The sequence below is a fragment of the Periplaneta americana genome, chromosome 17 (genome assembly GCF_040183065.1).
Source record: "Periplaneta americana isolate PAMFEO1 chromosome 17, P.americana_PAMFEO1_priV1, whole genome shotgun sequence".
In the NCBI taxonomy this organism is placed as follows: Eukaryota; Metazoa; Arthropoda; class Insecta; order Blattodea; family Blattidae; genus Periplaneta; species Periplaneta americana.
This window is the reverse complement of record NC_091133.1, coordinates 13,915,157-13,937,952: the sequence shown is the minus strand read 5'-3', so window position 1 is coordinate 13,937,952 and position 22,796 is coordinate 13,915,157. Positions and strand designations below refer to the sequence as shown.

The following is a 22,796-nucleotide window of genomic DNA, read 5'->3' as shown; positions in this document are numbered from 1 at the left end:
TTGGCCCAATTCTAGCATATAGAGCCTTCTTACATTATGTCTTGGCTCTCTCTTCCACAACTGGCCTTACTAGTTGTTGGCCCAATTCTAGCATATAGAGCCTTCTTACATTATGCTTCTTCTTATTCCAGTCGGGGTTGTTTTTCATGAAAATTGTTCCATCATTGAGACATGTAATATCTATCAAGGTGAAAAATATAGATAGTGGCCACCTTCTAGTCCCCCGCTTCACAGAGTGATGTCGCGTCATTTGATCAATGCTGTCTATACCTCCTTTTGTTTCATTATAGTAGAGATTAACATCTGTTTTCTTTTTCTCTGTCGACTCATCCACTTTTCTATCATTATGTTGTGTGGATAGAAGTAGGAGATTCTTAGTGGGCTTGAGTCTGGTGATGTATGAAACCAAGGTAACTGGTGCCTTGCCTGTTTTCGGGTCTGTGAATAAGAATCTAGAGGAATATAGCTCTCGACCCTGCGTCTTCTTTAGCTCTTCCGGTATGTGCTTTCTGTTACTCTTCAATGTCCCCACCAAAGTCAGCTTGTCATCATTGTAAAGTTCCTCCGCTAGCTCGATGGATGTATAATAACGATCCGTTGTTACATTTCTTCCGGTTCCTTCCAGCGGCTTCACTAGGCGTCTAACAACTGCCTTTGCACTCCGTTCCTCGGCGGGTCGCTCGTCCTTTCCTGCATAGACCTCCATTTTCAGAATGTACCGGGTGTGTGCATCCGATAACATCCTAATCAATATGCCATATTTGCCTGGCTTGTCTTTCGTAAAGACTTTAAATGGACATCTTCCTCGAAAGAGCGAGAGCATTTCGTCGATTGTTAGATGTGCACTAGGTATGTAGTATTTTACAAACAATTCGTCAATTTTATAGAAAACTTCACGAATGGGGCAAAACTTATCTTGCTTTCGTCTTTCAGTTCTTGTTTGCTTATCATCAAATCTAATGAAGGACAGAAGTTCTCCAAATCGAATACGACTCATTGTAGCTGTGTAGATGTTCTTGCCCAGTACTTTTCCCCATAAATCATCAATTGGTAGTTCACTGTCATTATTTGCACCCATGAGTATCAAAATACCAATGAAGGCATATAATTCTTCTGTGTTTGTAAGTTTTAGATTCCTAATACTAGCTTCTTCGTTAGTATGATGCACAATAATGTTCACTATTTCAGGAGTTATAAACTTTTTGAAAGATTCTGACGCATTAGAGGTCAAACCTTCATGGAAACTCACTATATTCTGTACTGACCTGCGGACTTGCCTTGGAGGTGCAGTAGTATATTCCCTACCATAGCTGTCACCTCTTTTTCTGTGAGAAAACTCCGAGACATTTTGACACTCTGATTATTATGAGACATTTCACACAACCAATTTCCAACTGGTCCAGTTTGAATAACAAGACAGTTATTACTTTAAAAGCAGCAATGACAACATAATTTGAATTAAATTTGTATATCCAGTGGTACCAAAAATCAAACAATGTATATTAATCTGATTATAGATCAATATTTTCAGACAGAAAAATTGTCACACCCATGTCTGGGGGGGGGGGGGGGCAAAAATTGCCCGCACTATAAATGAAGATGGTAGGCAGATTTAAATAAATCATAAAAATTATAAGTCCATGTCATTATATACTTGAGATATTAATCTACAATTACCTACAATCTTGTTTCTTCAGGTCAACAATTACATATTCTACACAAATAAAACAAATAGTGCGGACAATTTTTGCCCCCCCCTTAGCAGTGCTAGGGTTAATTGTGTGTAATACTGCACCATAAAAATCGTGTATATAGAGTTAAAGTGCGAATATATATATGGTATATATCTGTGTGTGTGTGATTGGTATTTAAATTGTGTATACGGATTATACAGAGTTATTTAAATCGTGTGTATATAGAGTTAGAGTGCGTGTGTGTATATATAAAACATTTCAAGTGTGTATATACAATTAGTTTAAGTGTTTATAAGTTGCAAAGACCTATTGTTATGGAAATTCTTGAAAGTGCCAGGCATATCTCACTTAGACTTCCCCTTTATCACCCCGAATTAAGCTCTATCGAGAACATTTGGTCGATAGTGAAAGGATGGGTTGCTTCCAGAAACATAGATCGTAAATTAAATTCAGAAAGAGAACTATGTGAGCAGAAATTTAACAGTATGACTGAGCTCGATTGGGGTCCTCTTTGTAAAAAAAAAAATAGAACAAGATTATATGAGCCGGGAAGTACTGTTTGATGACGTCTTAGACCCAATTATCATAAATCTCGATGGAATCAGTGATGATGACGATGACGCTGATTTTAGCTATAATGATGAAATGGAAGGGATAGCAGAGTTTGAAGATTCCGACTAGAAGCTCAAGGTAAGAGGTCGATGTTTTCAGTTAGATATTTAGAGCGTATTTGTTGTTGTTTCCACACTCTGTCCCCCCCCCCGCTTCGCCCCTGTGACGTCAGTCAGGCTTTCATATCTTTTGCGCGAGCTGTACTGACCGTGTACTTAGGGTTTAATACAGCATACCTGATCAAACAATTATGAGCCAAAACGTCCTTACTTATTTTTCAAACTGCACAGTGCACTCTGCTGAACTATTCATGTTATGTTAGGTTTGTAGTTGCATATATGAAGTGATAGTATCATGGTAGTTTGGTCAGTTTGAGTGTAATTTAGTGATTGGTTAATTATTAAAGAAAGAGTGATCACAAAGTTAAATTACGTGGTGTGCAATGCAAAAAACAATAAAAAAATGGGCTGTTCGGAACAATGAATTAAAAACCAAAATTACGGTTTATTTAACGACGATCGAAAATGCAGAGGTTATATCAGCGTCACCACTGTGCAAGATTTCTGTCCTGCAGGAGTTCTTTTACATGCTAGTAAATGTACTAACATGAGCCTGTCGCATTTATACACACTTAAATGCCATCGACTGGACTGGGATCGAACCCGCAACCTCGAGCACAGAAGGCCAGCACTCTACCAACTACGCTATCAAGGCCGATGATTCCAAAACTGTAATTATTTTTTAAGAAATCCGAATCGAAAAGTTTGGCTCAACAACCTGCCTGGTACTTCTGTGTCCACTGCTCCTGACTTAAGTGATAATATTGTTGATTCAAATCATACAGATAGAGTAAATGACACAGATAACAATCTTCGCTAGTAAATGACAATGACATTTTATTTCCTCCAATAAGTACAATGTAATAAAAGGTATGTCAAACTATTTTATCAAAAATAACAGTTAAATGTTATTTTAAAAATTTATTTTTATTATCATTTAAGTATTTTAAAAAGATTTTTAAGTTATGCTGTATTACTGTCAATTTCTTCATAAAATCTTTCGAGAACAGAACACCTCTGTTTGAAATGGAGTAAAAATGTTTTATGACTGCTAGAATTTTCGAAGTAATGACCTTGTTGACTGCATTAATCGAATTGATTAAAGAACAGGGGAGAAAAATATAAACAGCTCTGGATGGCAGAATGTCTAAACACTGCTGTTTATGAGTAATACTGGATGAATCAAAATATTTACAACATTTTGGTCTTAACTCACAAAACAAATTTTATATATAAAATATCATGTTTGCCAACCGTTAGGTTGCTTTTTTTCTTAAGAAATCACTGTGTCCAAAGTCACCTGCTGATTCGGGTGAGTTTGGACACAATTACTGGTTTAAAAACAGGGTTAAGGGTAAAAATTAATGTTTGAAGGTCCTTAAAAGCAAAAGAATTTACAGGCATGTTATATAGTTCCGACAAGCTCAGATATAGAAAATTATATATTGTGTATTTGCCGTCTACAGCTTATCAAATGGTAAGTGAAATTTATTCGCTAAATTAGCATAATGTATATGACAATGATACATAGATTAACGTTTTCGGCAATGTTTTGCCATCTTCAGATCATTTAGGTATGAATGTTACAATATATGAACACTTTACAAGATTGGAGTACAAACAATGTCAAGGTTAAAATTACTTAACATGTAAACTAGTTAAAATATATAAAATAATTCTGCTAATTAAACAACATTTTAAATAACTTATCAATTAACAGGAATTATTTTATATATTTTAACTAGTTTACATGTTAAGTGACTTTAACCTTGACATTGTTCGTACTCTAATCCTGTAAAGTGTTCATATATCGTAACATTCATATGTAAATGATCTGAAGATGGCAAAACATTACCGAAAACGTTCATCTATGTAACATTGTCAATTATACATTATGCTAATTTGGTGAATAAATTTCACTTAGCATTTGATAAGCTATTTTGGACGGAAAATACACAATATATAATTTTCTAAATGAATTTACATTTTCAACTTACAATTACATTCCCATTCTTAGAAACAGAAAAAAACATACAGATGTATATTTATGACCATTACCTTAGTCCAAGAATTTGCTACTAAAAATAAATAAATAAACTTCGCTTTACAGTTTTTGGACCCCAGTGAGCGAAAATACGCAATATATAATTTTCTATATGAATTTACGTTTTCGACTTACAATTACATTCTCATTCTTATAACCAGAGAAACATGCGGAGGTATATTTATGAACATTACCTTAGTCGAAGAATTTGCTACAAAAAAAAATAATTAAACTTCGCTTTACAGTTTTTTGGACCCCAATGAGCTATTTTGTGTGATTGTTTTCAAATTCGGAATTGCAAATGGGCTATAATTTTTTCTATCCCTTATTCTTATTATATAAAATGTTTATAGTTTATTTGATCACTTAAAATTACGAAAACTTGGCAGTGCAACATAATTGATTCCATTTGGTAGTAAGCATGATATGAACAAAATTTGTATTGACATAATCTCTAACTTGGTATTTGTTGTCTTGTGAACGTTAAAATATTAATGAAGCAATGTAAGAAAGGACAGTGTGAAGACTTGCACACCACACTCACCTATCGATCAGAATCTCATTCTCTCTTGCAGTAACTTCCATTTTCAGCTCGTCCTTTACTGTGTCCAGGTCACAGAGTTCTTCCTAAATTATAAAGATGAAACAGAACAGAAAATGAAGCATCTGTATACTCAGAGTAAATCTATTTTCACGCCATATGCCTACTTTTAAATCCGAGGTCAAGTAGAAATTTGAGTACCTAAGAGAAGAAAACGCAATTTGTACCATTTTGTGCGATTTGACGTGAAATAACGCAAATACAAAATTCACATGTTTTATCCGAGGAAAATCAAGAGACTGTGGTACATAAATTTCAGCATTGCTTCAGTTGCAATGTGCGGTGCGGTTTGATGAACAATAATTAAATTGATCAATACATTTTCGAGGGTTATCTAAAGGTACTCGCCCACGATGCTAGTTATATAGCGCGCAACAGAAATATCACAGCATGTTTAACACACGACCAGAATAGCGCGTTATTTGCAATTCTTTACATAGTGCTAAAAGCTGGCAGGAAGATCTTGCAGTATATGTTTACATGTCACTACGAAATTCGCGCTGGATTCTCTAGCGCAAGAGCAGAACGTTTGACCTTGTAGCACTGACAGTCACAGTGTAGCCTGTAATGTTTGGCGAAAACAGAATTGCTGCTGGTTGTTTGGTAAATATTGCGAAGGTTAAGAGGGAGGGAAGAAAGGAGAATCTGCTGGGTAAAGGACTCGATTTCGAACTGTGAAAAGTGTGGTGTTGATAACTTGCTTCGTGAATATTTGCTGGAGAAGGTGGCACCACTAATTCAGAAGGAAGATACATTAATGAGGAAATTTTTATCACCAAGGGAATGTCTTACCATTACCTTTAGGTATTTAGCAACAGGCAAACATGGCTTAAAATCTGTCGTCGATTTGCAAAAGGGGACACGTCCAAAATAACAAAGTGTTGGGAAATCGCAAAAAAAAAAAAAAAAAAAAAAAAGATCCTGAATGTATGTATCCATAGTGATCTAAATAAAAAAAATATATATATATGAACATTTTAATTTGTTAACTTAATTATAGTTTTTGCGACATGTCCTCTTTTGCAAATCGACGACAAAAATGAAAGTTTCAGAGAGAGGGGGGGAGAGAGAGAGAGAGAGAGAGGGGGGAGAGGGAGAGGGAGGGAGGGAGAGAGAGAGAGGGAGGGAGAGGGAGAGAGAGAGGGGGGAGAGGGAGGGAGAGAGAGAGAGGGAGGGAGGGAGAGGGAGAGATGGGGAGAGAGGGGGAGAGGGGGGGGCGGAGAGGGGGAGAGGGAGGGAGGGAGGGAGAGAGAGAGAGAGTGTGTGTGTGCGTGTGCGCGTGTGCGCGTGCGCGCGTGCGTGCGTGTATTATAAAAACACGGGATGTTTATTTCGTATTCAAAGTTTCTGAAATGTTAAAATTATTTTCAGGTGATAATTATCAGTCACTGATATATTTATACCATTTACCAACCTGTAAATTTCACCCGAGGTGTGTGAGGCCATTTTTGCTCTATTAAAGAATGAAAGGTATGTAGCATTGTATGTTTAAACTAACAAATAATGCACAGCACAGTCTAAATAATAATGAACCTCACGATGTTGGTCATAGGAAGTAAATTCAATTTACCTGCATATAATCTCTGCAGGCACAGAACTATTTACTGGTTAAGTGAATGGCACATAATGACAATATTTGCCTTTCTTGTACTTCCATATATGATATCTTTAAATAGCAATCACAATATTAATATTACTGGAGAGAAATAAAAAGTAACATTGTTAAATTTTAGAAAAGAATTCGTGTAGTTCTGTAAAAGGATACAGATATCATGAAGCTGCTTACCTCAGGAACACTAAACAATACAACTAAATGGATATCGTTGCAATTACAAAATCGTCGAAACCATGTGAATTGAAGAAATAAAATGAAGTAAAAATAAAAGCAAGCAAACAGAAATTATTTCAATTATTGTCACTTGGCAAGAGAATGAATTCCTACAAGGTGTCTGTAGAAGTTGATGCTCTGAACGAGGTACCCATAATTTGTAATCCAAATATCCTGTTTGCATATTCTTCACTTACGTTCATGATAGCTTGCTGTATAGCGTTTTTCATTTTGTACCTCAGGTAGTCATTTTTCATCACTCGTAGTTCATTTGCAACATATTCTCCAAATATGTGAAATTCGTCTGTTTGTTTACCTGTACCACTCTCGAAGACTGACATACATCTGTTTATCGCTGCCATTTCCTCCAATCCGATGCTTTTCTTTCTCTTTCCTTTCCGAGATGTAGATCTCGGAGAGGTCGGACTCGTGGAGGATGGCAAAGAATCGTGATTTGTGCATTCATCTTCTTGAATGTCATCACTTGGAGTTTCTGCCCTATGCATATCCCCTTTTTCTGAGACTGTGCTCTGAAACCAATAGTTTTGGAGAATAAATTATGGCTTGTGATTGTAATACCATTATAACAAATTATTTTCATGTTCTATTTTGTACTTCTAGGTGCCAAAAACAGAAGAGCAGTGCTTTCAGGTAGCTAATGAGTTTAATAAGAAGTGGAATTTCCTTAATCTATTTGGTGCCTTAGATGAGAAATATGTTAACATCAAAGTGCCGACTAATAGTGGCAGTCTGTACTAGAGTCGTGCATAACCGGTTATGAAAAATAGAAATTATATATTACTACTGAATGACTGGCGCTATAGTCACTATGCAAAGCTCTCCCATCTCGCAGAGTGTCTAAGGGTCGGTTCATTGAATATTCGAGTTGTCTCTCATTCTTCGTGAGTGGATGGCAAAGGCAGATCACATTAAGCCATGCAGGAGTTACAAGAACCCTTACAAGGACGTGTTTATCATCGTGTCGGCCTACCATTTAACTGGTAATTCATCTTGTCTCAGTACCATCAATCAATGAATCAATCAATTAATCAATCAATCATCCATCGGTTCATCCATCATCCATTCATCCATCTACTCACTGATTCATTCATATATATATCGATTGATTCATTCATGTATGGATTGATTCATTCATCAATTCACTAATTGACTGATAAATTAGTTGATTCATACATAGATGCATTGATTCATTTATTCATGTAGACCAGATATTACAGTTGGGTACCTTCAAGGGCAACAACATGCTTCGTGAAAGCACAAGCATTTGAGCTTCAGAATACTTTTCTTTTGTTAGTAACATTCTATCTTCTTAAAAAATGATTTATTGTTGAAATAATAATGTAATTAAAACGCATTATATATTAACAATTACTGTTTTAGAGGTATGCATTTTGAGTTTAAAGTGTAAATATTACACTAGACTGTAGACCTATGAACTTTATTACTCTTCTCTTTAGTAAGTAATTTTAATTTATTTTAATCTTGCATTTCTTTATGCACCAGATTTCATATTCTGCATTACACTTATTTTCTCCGTTGTTACTGGTGTCCATTTGTTCATTTATATATTAATTATGAAGATAAGTGTATTAAAGTGTCCAATCAATAATTGTAGACCTATATCAAACACATTTTTAAATAAGACAAAGTAAATTTCCTTCAATTGTTACTCTGCTTATGTACTCAGAAAATGTCGGTTTCATGTATGATGAAGAGCACCTGGTGTTCTGTCTACTTGCAAAACATAAGGGGTAAATGGTTGAAAATAGAATATTCAGTCGGTGATGTTCTCTAACTGGTCAAATCTAAACCGGTTGTAAGCGCTATTTTGCAGCTCTCTGGTCTGTACTTTAACTATAAGAATGCTCATAATATCATTTTGATGGCACTAGCAGATGAAAAATATAGCAGACTATAAATGAATCAGGGATTGCAGAAACAGCACACGTCAATACGCCATACATTGTGACATGTGCTGTTTCTCCAATCCACGATTCAAATACTGGATCATAAGGTCAAAATTCTGACTGAGGAACTTTTGATAGGACTTGTGCCTTATCAAGTGCTCTCTACAATAATATATTAAATATTCCTTGTGCCAGACCTTTGTCTGGAAGGGATATTGCTATATCATTTGTGATTGTTGCCGACAATGCATTAGCATTGGAACCTCATATTATGAAGCCCTTTGCATTCAAGCATCAGTCTGTACAGGAAAGAATCAATTATCGTCTGTCTAGGGCAAGAAGAATAACAGAGAATGTTTTTGGCATTATGCCAGATCGATTTAAAGTTCTGAGGAGAACTGTGGAACTAGAGCCAAGTAAAGTAACGATAATTGTCTGTGCTGTATGTGTACTGCATATTTTTTTAATATGATCTCTTCGACTATACGCCTCCAGGGATGCTTTCGATAAAGAGAACGAAAATAGGTCTTTCACTCCTACAACTTGGCGAAATGAGCCAGGCCACTTTCAGCCTCTACAAAGAAATTCAAATATAAATCCACCCGCGTCTGCAAAGGACATCAGAAAATAACTCATGAAATACTACTGGAGGGAAGGTGACGTTTCCTAGCAAAATCAGTACATATGAAGTGCTTACCATGGAGTCTTGTGACACGTCCTTACTCACGTGACAAAACATAAAACCAAGTGCATCATAATATTCCCATTTGGTTTTGTATGTGACAGCAGCTCCACTGCCTGACTTGTGACACATCACCTTATTTCTCTCAGATGTGAACCGTGACCGTAGGCTGTGTATTTTTTGTTTTATGGCTTCTGATGATGTTTGTAGTTCAAGGCCAATCTCTGTTCCTGCAATGTGTCTCTTTTGTTTATTTTTATAATCAGGTGACGCAACATCCCACAGACATGATTTCGTTTTTATTAACATAACTAGCTGAAAGCACCCGGCGTTGCCCGGGTTATCTTTTTTTTTTTTTTTTTTTAATTACACTGGTTGTTAGACTTCGGAAATCTCAGAAACTCAACTATAGACAACCAAAACGAATTGTCTTTACTAAGATTTCCTTGTCCATGAAGATGAAATCTTTGCATAGTGTCATTTACATGAATTAATGAACTTCTTAGCCGAATGCCTGATAAGGATTAACTCAATTTGAAACAACTGTAGGTCAGACAGCGAAAGAAAACATTTCATCACGTGTCATATGTTCAAATGTTTTTAATTTATATGTATGTATATATATATATATATATATATATATATATATTAAAAATTTATAAACTTGTACTTGCAATTTGGGAAAAGGAAATTGTACCAGAACAATGGAAGGAGTCCATAATCGTACCTATTTTTAAGGAGGACAAGACTAACTGTAATAACTTTTGAGGAATATCACTTTTGTTGACGTCGTACAAAATTTTGTCGAATATCCTTTTGAGAAGATTAACTCCATATGTAGATGAAATTATTGGGGATCATCAGTGTGGTTTGAGGCGTAATAGATCGACTATTGATCAGATTTTTTGTATTCGACAGATATTGGAGAAAAAATGGGAGTATAAGGGTACAGTACATCAGTTATTCATAGATTTCAAAAAGGCATATGACTCGGTTAAGAGAGAAGTTTTATATAATATTCTTATTGAATTTGGTATTCCCAAGAAACTAGTTCGATTAATTAAAATGTGTCTTAGTGAAACTTACAGCACAGTCCGTATAGGCCAGTTCTATCTGATGCTTTTCCAATTCACTGCGGGCTAAAGCAGGGACATGCACTATCACCTTTACTTTTTAACTTCGCTTTAGAATATGCCATTAGGAAAGTTCAGGATAACACAGAGGGTTTGGAATTGAACGGGTTACATCAGCTTCTTGTCTATGCGGATGACATGAATATGTTAGGAGAAAATCCACAAATGATTAGGGAAAACGCGGAAATTCTACTTGAAGCAAGTAAAGAGATAGGGTTGGAAGTAAATCCCGAAAAGACTAAGTATATGATTATGTCTCATGATCAGAATATTGTACGAAATGGAACTATAAAAGTTGGAGATTTATCCTTCGAAGAGGTGGAAAAATTCAAATATCTTGGAGCAACAGTAACAAATGTAAATGACACTCGGGAGGAAATTAAACGCAGAATAAATATGGGAAATGCCTGTTTTTATTCGGTTGAGAAGCTTTTGTCATCTAGTCTGCTGTCAAAAAATCTGAAAGTTATAATTTATAATACAGTTATATTGCCGGTTGTTCTGTATGGCTGTGAAACTTGGACTCTCACTTTGAGAGAGGAAAAGAGATTGAGGGTTTTTGAGAATAAGGTTCTTAGGAAAATATTTGGGGCTAAGAGGGATGAAGTTACAGGAGAATGGAGGAAGTTACACAACGCAGAGCTGCACGCATTGTATCCTTCACGTGACATAATTAGGAACATTAAATCCAGACGTTTGAGATGGGCAGGGCATGTAGCACGTATGGGCGAATCCAGAAATGCTGTTAGTTGGGAGGCCAGAGGGGAAAAGACCTTTGGGACGGCCGAGACGTAGATGGGAAGATAATATTAAAATGGAATTGAGGGAGATGGGATATGATGGTAGAGACTGGATTAATCTTGCTCAGGATAGGGACCAATGGCGGGCTTATGTGAGGGCAGCAATGAACCTCCGGGTTGCTTAAAAGCCAGTAAGTAAGTATATATATAGATATATATATATATATGTGTGTGTGTGTGTGTGTGTGTTTATTTATTTATTTTGGCGTAGTTAAGGCCGTCAGACCTTCTCTTCCACATCACCAGAAATATAAATAAAATAATAGAAAAATTAAACTATAAATAAAATAAAACTAAACGAAAATATATACAGGCTACAGCCACACAAACTTTAAATGAGTTAGCATTGCTTTGATTTTCATTCTCCATTCTCCTGGCGCTACAGTCCGTGAAGAACCCTGGCCTCTCCTACAGCTCTCGCCCAATCTTTCCTGTCAGCAGCACACCTCCAGCATTGCCTTGAAGTTCAGCAAAACAAAAACGCACCCCTCGGCCCACTTAACGTTAACTCAATGTTCTACAGATCTTATATTTTATTTCTAGACTGTTAAATTCCAAATGGCTTGTCTTAGTCATAAGAGTCAGCATGTTAAAAATCATTACAACCTTTCTGCCGTCTTCCTTCCTCCCTACCGCAAATGTGACGTTGAACAGAAGCAGAGATATACTAATTATAAGATCTGTACATTGATCTATGCTGTGCTGACATACATTTCACGTAACTTCATGTCTATGTATGCTTTCACTTAAATTGCAGAGACAGCTGACGATGAAAGGGAATTCCCTTGTTCCCAGTCTGAACCCGTTGCAGTGTCATTCTGAGCCAAAATTTATCTCTAGATCGGTCGTACCAAAGAATCAATATAGCCTATAGGCTACGTATATTTTAATTTACATTGGAAGTTTTTTTACTGCATGATCGCTGTAAGCCCGCTTATAATGTAATACCCAGTTTTTTTTTTTAAATCATGACTTGAGAAATTGTATCTCACAAATTCAGAACATATTAATTATATTATTATTTTTTATATACAGAATACAGATACAATATAAACTCGGAAGAAGTCATTTTTTAAGATAAAGACTAATATTCTGAGAGACGTATGCCAGTATTTTGGAAATTAAGAGATTGCTCTTTCCACAATGCATAACGTACTACATTGGCAATGTGATTATACTGATAGAATTTCGCAGTAATAAATTTTTGGACATGAATAACAATACGTATATTTTAGAATTAATACAGTGTTATTTTCAGTGGGCTTACGTACATTCACATACAGTACTACATTAGCAACATGACAAAATTATCATTGAAGTGCTTTTTGATATGTGTAAAATCTTTTTTTCACTGCTTTGTATGAAATATAGTTGAGAATGTGAAAAACACTCAGTTTTTAAGTTAATGTCTGCAACATTGAGCGACTGTCCTTGAGCTTCATTTTAATAAATGACCATTACAAATGCTGGTCGCATTGAAATTGCAGTTGCTTAAAATCAAAAGGCATGTTAGTGGGTATCAAAGAAATACATGTGATAAAAACATCTTCCCCTTTCGTTTTGACAGTTAATATTGTCACTTCTATTACGTTTTTCATGAGTTTCTCTCATCAATTCTCGTTCCATTGCATAATTTTGGTGGATCAATATTTCGTAATAGTAATATTGGTGATTCAATATTAAGTATTCAATTATGTGATAGCAATCTTTGTGGTTTCAAAGAATTCAGTTGGATAAACACAGCCTGCTCGCTATGCACAACTGCATCGAGAAATTCATAATACGATCCTGGACTGTGTAAATATACTTATTGCATTAATTGTCTTCTAGATTTTAGCCTTCATGATGTATCAACAATGTAATTTAATTTCGTGTTATAATTTCCATGGCCTCGTGAAAGTCGATGTTGAATGCAACAGACAATAATAAAGAACAATGAATTGTAGAAGCTTTTGCATTTTAATATTATACATGAATATTTTACCTATTTATTTTTATTTTTCATATTTTAATTAATTTAACGTCCATCTGTCCAATTTTAATGTAGCCTATGTTCTTCTCCGGGTTATGAAGGTTAAATGTGCAAACTTTGGCAAATATTGGTCAAAGCGTGTAGATTTGTATCGAGTACATACATACATAGCCACATTGACTTTTATATATAAGATTAACTGCCTTACTCGTTCACGTGTCATTTGTAATTTTTCCATTTTGACCTTAAACAAACGAAGTGAAAATATAAGACAAAATGTTCATTAAAATAAGAAATATTCTTGTGTATACTGTATGCTAATTCACAATATCAGAACCATTCCTGCATATTATATATCAGCCTCTCATAATATTTAACATTAATGTAATAGTGCAGGGCTGGGCTATTTGTGTTAGCTTAAGCCACCTACAGTTACCTATCTTCTACTACTCCCGCAATTGTATCCATCATAGAAAATATTGTCCCTCCCATTGACATTGAGGGTTAAATGCGCAATAATGCTTAGAGAGAGACTAAACGACGCCTGGGCCTGGGAGTGTGTTGATGTAAATCATGAATGTATATATACATATATATATATATATATATACACACTATAATAAATTAAAGTTTAGGTAATACATTATACAAATATATATGAAGCCTCCAATTCCGAAACTGTCTACATCCATTCTTAACAATTTTCAGGAAACGCCAAAAACCAATAACTTTTTTCCTAATTGTTTGCAGTGTTCGTCATATTTGAAGCTTATTTATGGAAGGAAAGAGGGAATTTAGGCACAACATTCATTAGAAAATTGCTAGAGACATTTAGGTAGATGACGAAACTGCCATTATCTCAATTAAAAAAAAAAATGGATTTACACAGTTTTGGAATTGGACGATTCATATCATCATTTATATCAATACTTACAGTATTTTCTAATTCTTCTGCAGTTTTCTTCAATAAAGACAATGGAATATCTAGCACTGTACAGAAGACTTGCTGCGCCAGCTGCAAGAATATCTAACCTGATTAAGCCAGAAAAAGGTAGAGCCAGACTTTCCTTATCACTGTGTACACGGTGCAAGGATCGCACTGTATGCCAGTGGACATTTTTATGCTTTTTCCTCATAGCTACTGCAATCTAGCAGCTCGCTGTGCAGTTTACATGGTGAAATAGTGACATGCTGGAAATTCTTTGCAATGGACAGAAAACTAGCACTGTGGACAAGTAGTCTTATGGGGTAAAAGTAGTTGCAAATTTTGCGAGAATAATTATATCCATTTATTTGAGCAAATATCGTAGCATACGCTAGGAATAATGTATTTCCAGCACGATAGTGCACCGCCTCACTTTTCAGGGGAAGTAAAGCATTATATATATATGGATACCCAGGATGCTGGATGACCATGGTGAACCCTCACTTTTGGCCAGCCACATTTTTCGATTTGATTCCATATGGTTATGCTTTACCTCAGCATGCACAATTCACAATTCGCCAACTGCGTGTATTGCTAAAGAAGGTTGAGTCTTTCAATACCGGCTTTAATTCTGATTTCTCAGATGAGTAAAATGTGAATGTATTGCAATGATTTTGCAATTTTCGTACATAATTTAAGTCCTTAAACCTTAAAATTTTAAAAGTATGACATATATTTATAATATTATGATTTTTTTTTTCATCTGAATAACGTACTGCGCAATGTTCTTGAATCACATGGTAGTGTGTGTAGTTTAAATTTAGGATATATTCAATAAAGGATCAAATACTTTTACACAGAAAATATTAATGACTTTTTAATATGCTAATATTCCTGGAGGATCATTGCTATAGTAACTGTCTGTAAAAAAAAGAAAACAAACTTATTATTGAATGAACACCCAGCAAACCCTATGCGATCAACATACCTCAACTTTACACTTTGTCGTAACAAAATTAGTTGGCATTGCAGTTTCCTCAACTTTAATATCTGAAGTGAGCTCATAGCTGTGGTCCACACTTTCCGTCTTTACTCCAGCCACGTGAAGATAGAATAAATTCTCTTCCTGCAGAAGAGAGGGACATAATGAATATGTAAAATATAACAGCTTGTATGGATGTGATACCAGTTGACTGCTCATTAAGGTGCATGCAAAATACAGTATAAAGAAAACAATGAATAGTAAAATATGAACAAGACACTAACAGCTACATACGATAGAAAAAGGAAATGTTTATTTCTAGGAGTGAGGAATATGGTTATGCGTATTGATGGCTAGGTGGACTTCTCAAATTTATCGAGTTTTATCTATAAAGAAGTGCTGCTGAATCTAAAAACTTATGCATTACAGGTATGAATGATCTGTGATTCAACTCATATATTAATTCATTCTTTGGCGGAAATTTTGTCTATAATTATAATATTTACGACTCAAAATTCTCTTTCAAGTTATGTATAATGTAATGGCAACAATGAAAAGTCATAAGTCATAACCTACACTGATTGATTCAATTTAATGCTAAAACAAAAGAAAGACGTACTTAATTATAAAACATAGGAGTACCACTGCCTTATTCATCATCATGATTTGTAAGATATGTAATAAAGGCGTGAAAAAACAAAAAATGACCACAGTCTAGTATATACAGTCACGAAGCTCAATACTTACTAAATATGTATATAAGACTGTTATATGAGCAAGACAATATGTTGTGTTACGAGGAACCAGTTCTTTCACATTAGTTGTGTCGTTATGAAGGATGAGGATATTTAACGATATGAATCTGAAGAAAATTCAACGAAATGTGAATTCTGTAAAGAGCAAAATAACTAACAACGGATACTGATAAAAATGTTACGAAGTATGGGAAATATGAAGTTAATGTAAAGAATGTTGATAAGTTACTTGTTTCTTTGTCTGAGGAAGTGAAAGAGCTAAAGAGACTACGTAAAGACAGGGAAATTGAATTAGGAAAGTCTGAATCTTGCACATGAAAAACTTGATGCAAATATTGAATTACTGGTACTACAAAAGCATGCCAATATCACTGATGCATGTATGCAGGAAGTGGAAAAATTAAAAATTACAAACAATAATTTACGTGCAGAAAATATTGAATTGAGAATGAAACTCGTTGATCTTGAGCAGTACTCAAGAGCGAACATGGTCGAAATTCACGGAATGCCTGTGATACCTGCAGAAAATCCTATTACTGTTGTGCAAAATGTAGGAAGAGTTCTTGGGCTTGAAATCAAAGATGAATTGTTGATGCTTGTCACCACCTGAAATCCAGGTCTGACACTCAAGTTCCTGCTATTATAGTTAAATTCACTCATCAGCGGTTTAAAAAAGATACTCTGAAGCAACGAAGAGTGAAGTGTAATCTCAACACCTTTGATTTAAGCTACAAATTCAATAATCCAGTCTACATCAATGCAGTGACAAGAGGAAACTTTTAGCCAAGACTCGTGAAGCAAGAAGACTTAAATATGTCAAGTATGTATGGACAAGAACCGGAAATATATTTCTCCCCCTTCATGATCAATCTCCTGTTTTCCAAATTAGAAATGAAATCGATACCTATTACTAAATTTATTGAATCTCACTGAGTGCAGTAACTTATTTTACTATTTATTATCAGCATGTTAGAGGTCTTAAAGACAAAAAGTAATGATTTTTTTTAGAAATGTGCTTTGTAATAATTTTTATGTAATAGCAATAAGTGAAACTTTGTTAAATACCGTCAAATGGGCAAACTTGGAACAGTGTTTTAACTTGGAACATTATCATAGATTTTTTTTTATTTTAGTAGGCTATTTTACGACGCTTTATCAACAGCTTTGGTTATTTAGCATCTGAATGAGATGAAGGTGATAATGCCGGTGAAATGAGTCCAGGGTCCAACACCGTAAGTTACCCAGCATTTGCTCATATTGGGTTGAGAGAAAACCCCGGAAAAAACCTCAACCAGGTAACTTGTCCCGACCGGGAATTGAACCCAGGCCACCTGGTTTCGCGGCTAGATGTGCTAACCGTTACTCCACAGGCATGGACATTATCATAGAACATTTTCGTTTTCTCACAGTGGCAACATAATCTTCACTTGTTACTTTGTTGTGCAGCACATTGGTTCTATTGCAGTTTGGTGTTACTGTGACAAAACGAAAACACCCTATGATAATGTTTCAAGTTAAGACACTGTTCCAAGTTTGCCCATTTGATGGTAGTTCATTTTATAATTCTGAAGTAATTAATTACAGGTATATTGTTTTTAGGAATGACAGATTTGCAAATACTTCAAAGAAAAAAACATGGAGGAGTAATACTATTAGCTATAAAATCCTCATTCGAAGTTTAACGTATTTTCGAAATAGAAAATACTTTGGAATGTATTTGGATTAAATTATTTTACAATCATTCAAAATAATTAATTTGTGTAGTAAATTTCCCACCCAATTTAATAATTGAAATTTACAATCACTTTTTGAAAACGTTTATAAAAATTGTAATAATTTTTCTGATAATAAAATTCTGATTTTGGGAGACTTTAACATACCTGAAATTACTAATGATACTTATTGTCTAGGATTTTTTCTCGTTGCCAAATTTTCAGAATGGCCCCAAGGTTCACTCAGCCTCCTATAAAATTGAGCACCGGGTCTTTCCCGGGGGTAAAAGGCGGCCAGAGCGTGGTGCCGACCACACCACCTCATTCTAGTGCCGAGGTCATGGAAAGCATGGGGTTCTACCTCCATGCCCCCCAAGTGCCTTCATGGCATGTTACAGGGATACCTTTACCTTTTACTTATTGTCTTTCGAGAGGATCGCTTAAAGAGAAAAGAGTTAATGAAGTTTATGAATTTATTCAATTTAAAATCTCATAATAAAATATCTAATATAAATAACAGAACTCTTGATCTCATAATAAGCAATATTTAGAGGCTGAAGAAGAAATTCCGTCTTTAGCACAGATAGATATTAGTCATTCTTCCTGCATTGTCTGTAACATTTAAATTAGTTAAATTAGTCATTCGTCAGTCAGTCAATCTGGACAAAATAATTTCCATGAAGCTGGCTTTGAGAAATTATATCGACTTATACAACAATGTGACTGGACAAGTATTCACCTTTGTGAAGATGTTGTCCTTGCTGTTCACATATTCTATACTAAAATGTATTTCATTATGGAACAGTATGTTCCCAGAACTATACCATATGAAAATACGTATCCTATATGGTTTAATAATAGTGTTATAAAAAACTTAAAACTAAAATAGAAGTTTAGAAAGAAGAAACATATTTCAGGATATTATTTACTGATGTATCAATTTTATCGGAGTCTCACGAAAAATGAAATTAAAAAAGCTTAGGATCAATATATCAATAAAATAGACAGTACAATTTTATTTGATTATAATGATTTCTGGAATTTTGTTAAGAATAAAAGAAAAAGCAGAATTACTTGCATTCTATGGAATATTATGGGAAAAAATAGTCATTGTTGAATGAAATATGTGAAGGTTTTGTCAACTATTTTCAATGTTTATTCTTCAACTGAACCCACTTATAATGTGGACCCTGTGTGTGATGTATCAACTGATGTAGTCAATGATTGTAATCTCTTAAACATAATGTATTTCACACATGAAGATATAAAATGTACTATAACAAAATTACGTCCCAAAAAATCTGCAGGACCAGACTGTATACCACCTTATATATTTAAAGCTTGTGCAGATAATTCAGTATCACCACTAGCTAGTACAGTATATTCAACCTTATTATAAAATATAATTGTTTCCCTAAAGAATGGAAGTGTACAAAAATTACTCTAATATTTAAGTCTGGTAAAATTAACGAAATTAAAAAATTATAAACCTATTACAGTTTTATCAAGTCCGGCTAAAATACTTGAATCATTAATATATAAACAAATTTATACTTTCGCAGCAAAATCAATTTCACATGATCAACATGGATTGGAAGATCAACTTTCACAAATTTACTAAATTTGTTTTCACCCAACTACATAATAAACTACAAGTTGATGTTATTTATACATATTTTCAGAAAGCATTTGATAAGGTTGATCATGATATTCTTTTATTAAAATTGAAACAATTTGGATTTTCTTTCTCACTGGCATCATTAATTAAATCTTTGAAAGTAAGAGTACAAGTTGTGAATTTTCATGGACTTACTTCTAAGCCTTTCACAATAAATTCTGGTGTGCCTTCAAGATTCTAATCTTGGTTCATTATTGTTTTTATTGTTTTTTAATTATATTGTGAATTGTGTACATCATTCTAAAATTTTACTATTTGCTGATGATATTTTACTATTTGCTGATGATTGGATAAAAATATCATCAGATTGCAAGCTACTTCAAAAAGATATTACAAACTTTCATATTTGGAGTATTAATACTAAATTGTCATTTAATATTAATAAATGTATGCATAAGACCATTTCTAGATTGAAAAATACAATTAAATTTTCGTATAAAATAGAGGCAAAAGCTTTACCAGCAGAAAATGAACATAAAGATTTAGGTATAATATTTAGCAGTAATTTTACATTTCATAGTCATATTAATAATATTATAAATTTGTTCTATAAACGTTTAGGTTCTGTTATGAGAAATTCTTGTAAATTTAAAGTCAAAACTATAAGAATTTTGTATAATTCCATTGTTCGATATAAATTAAGATATGCTGCGGTTTTCTAGAATCCTGTTACTAATAAATATATTGAATAACTCTTCTCGGGTTCTCAGCCTGGTGAGTTGGAGATTTGCTTCCAAGCCTTCGATGGCTAGCTCTGCCATCTTCATTAGAACCCAAGAAGAGTTATTCTACATCAAACACCGGGAAAGCCTCAAGTCATACATTGTTCACCTTTACGGGGAGGAAATGCATCGAAAAAACACTTCATTCCCTGAAGAAGATGGCAGAGCTAGCCGTCGAAAGCTTGGAAGCAAATCTCCAACTCATCTGGCTGAGAACCCAAGAAGGGTTATACTACCTGAAACACCGGGAAAGCCTCAAGTCATAATAAATATATTGTTACTAGAAGAATATCAGAGTAAATTTCTAAAATGGTTATAGTATAGACTTTATAATAATTATTCCACTTATGAAAGTTATGCTCCAATACTACAACATTTCCATTTTACTAGTTTGTAAATTAGATGAAACTGTCAATCTTTCAACTTTCTTTATAAAATTATTAACAATAAATTGGATTGTGCTGGTTTATTTTATTATATAACATTATATGCGTCCAAGATAAAAACAAAATTTCGAAATTTATTTTTCATACAAAGAGCAAATACTGAATCGCACAAAAAATTCCCCACTTCTCCAAATATTACAATTATACAATAAATTACATTCTCATCCGAATGTTGATATTTTCAATATGATTTTTTCTATATACAGAATAATTTGTTATCATATTTTACAGAATATTGTTATTAGTTAATTTCAAGCTACTGTCACACCTTATTTTCAATGTATTTTTTTCTCTCTTTTCTACTTTGTTTCAGTTGTAATAAGAGTATGTTTCCTTTTCCTCGTTTATGTTGTTTATGTTTTATATATTATATCAATTTTCAGACTTGAACATTGTAATTGGGCTTTGTCTGTTTTATGTTCAATAACAAAAATAAAATAAAATATATAAAAATATATCGTAATTACATGTCTGATAAGTAACTGAAGGGTAAAAAAAAATCACTGTACATTGTACATATTTTCTCTGAATCGAAATATCTCAAGATACATGTATAAAACACAAACTGAAAGAAAAAAAAGTGTTACTCACTCCAATAATCTAATAATTCTAGTTCAATACGAATTACAGAATAATCCAGTGCTAGGTCAGCCATGACGAAATCTTTAACGACTCTCATTAAGACGTGATCAAGACCTAGAGATGTGTCAACGGCAATTCTACAAATAGCCAGGAAGACTTCCATCTCTGATATGATGAGAGAACATGAATATGAACATGAAGATGAATAATTAAGTACGAGCCTATTGGAATCCAATAGTGCGTTAGGACAGTTGTTTCTGACGCAGTTGTTCCTAGCTTAGTAGAGGTTTTGGAAATGATCTTCTAATTTTGAAGTTGCAATATTACAATGCAGTCCTTATTACCAAGTATACGATGGATAGCCTTTCCTCGTTGATTTTGAAATTGAAACTGTTCTCATTTGGTAAAGGAATTTGACTTGTCTCTTAGTTCTATAACGTTTCATTTCCCTTTCGGGATTAGTGGATTGCGATTGTTCTCATTGGATATTAATCATGTTATAATTTTTCCCTAGTTTATAGTATTTTCTTGCACGGTGTTTAGGTTCAGGAGAAAAGTCTATACAGCATTAGGAAGGAATTGAGCGAAATTGGCAACAGCATCAATAAAACCACCACCATTTAATTAATGAGAACCAAACTGCAATTACTTTAATGTCCTCTACTGCAAACATTTGACGTCAGTGAACAGGGGTTCCATATCTAAAATTTCTGTTTAGAATACTTCTATATTTAGTGAAAATATTTCGGTGTTGTTCATTATGTTTTCGTATGTTTGCATGTATGTATGTACTAACCGGGACAAATATCTTGCTGATGTCAAGTTTACGAACTATTAGGTCTACAGTATACTCTGCAGGAAAAATCAATCGCCTTTCAACCAGATCATTTGTCAGTGTTTCAAGTTGTGAACAGTATTGGATATCGAATGCTGACCCAGCTGGTACTCACTGATACTTTTTTCTCCTCACTACCTGGTAGTACATATACATGGACGTAAATACGATAGCAGTGCTATATCGCTTAGCAGCATTCCTAAATCCTCCGTAATATGTATGTTTGTGTGTATTTATAAATATGAAGGTATGTAGGGTAGAGTGGTCCACAATGAGACATGTTCAACAATGAGACATTCCCTTTAAAATCTGAATGGTTTAGCCGACAAGCGTCTCATTCTTGTGGCAGCCTACATGAACTATTAGGCAGTAGTTTTCAAGATATCGAATCGATCACCTTCGAAATTTCGTCTTAGTAAACATTTCGCCATTTTCCAGTCTGTATGTAAATTTTTTACCTCAGCAATTGAAGTGTCTAGTTATCTGTTCAATCAGGTAAGAAAAATATGATTTATTCCAGGTGAAGTACATATTCACTTACTACAAATTAACGTAATTAAAAGCACATAACTTGTTTTAGAAAGTTTACTATGACCTGTTACATTGAAGAAGTAATGTGGGGCAGAGTGAGACACTACTAAACAGCTGTCTCATTGTCAACCAAGTTAATGCGATAAATGTATAATTACGTATTTGATGTTTCAGAAATGGCTAAAAATCGTAAAATTAAAACAAATAAAGGGTCCTAGACAGCCGAAAGTATGAAATATGCTGTAAAACTTGTTCTAGAAGGAAAAAATCAGCAT

General features: G+C 34.2%; 2 protein-coding genes across 11 annotated transcripts in view; one reads left to right on the top strand and one right to left on the bottom strand.

The window, feature by feature from the left end:
* Window positions 1-14,524, top strand: part of LOC138692619 (zinc finger protein ZFP2-like) — a 68,226-nt gene extending 53,702 nt beyond the window's left edge. Inside the window, exon 5 of the mRNA XM_069815652.1 lies at window positions 14,311-14,524. Within this exon, the coding sequence (XP_069671753.1) occupies window positions 14,311-14,323 (13 nt within the window). The 3' untranslated portion in view covers window positions 14,324-14,524. The remainder of the gene's footprint in view (window positions 1-14,310) is intronic.
* Window positions 1-22,796, bottom strand: part of LOC138692620 (zinc finger protein 235-like) — a 44,160-nt gene that overhangs the window by 3,623 nt on the left and 17,741 nt on the right. For 9 of the 10 annotated variants that reach the window (XM_069815659.1, XM_069815662.1, XM_069815654.1 and 6 more), the window contains 2 exons: window positions 15,267-15,404; window positions 4,954-5,036 (listed from right to left, as the gene is read on the bottom strand). In XM_069815659.1, coding sequence (XP_069671760.1) covers window positions 4,954-5,036; window positions 15,267-15,404 — 221 coding nt within the window. Of the gene's footprint in view, window positions 1-4,953; window positions 5,037-7,154; window positions 7,369-15,266; window positions 15,405-22,796 lie in introns of all 10 variants that reach the window. The other variant, XR_011330091.1, reaches the window with a different exon arrangement.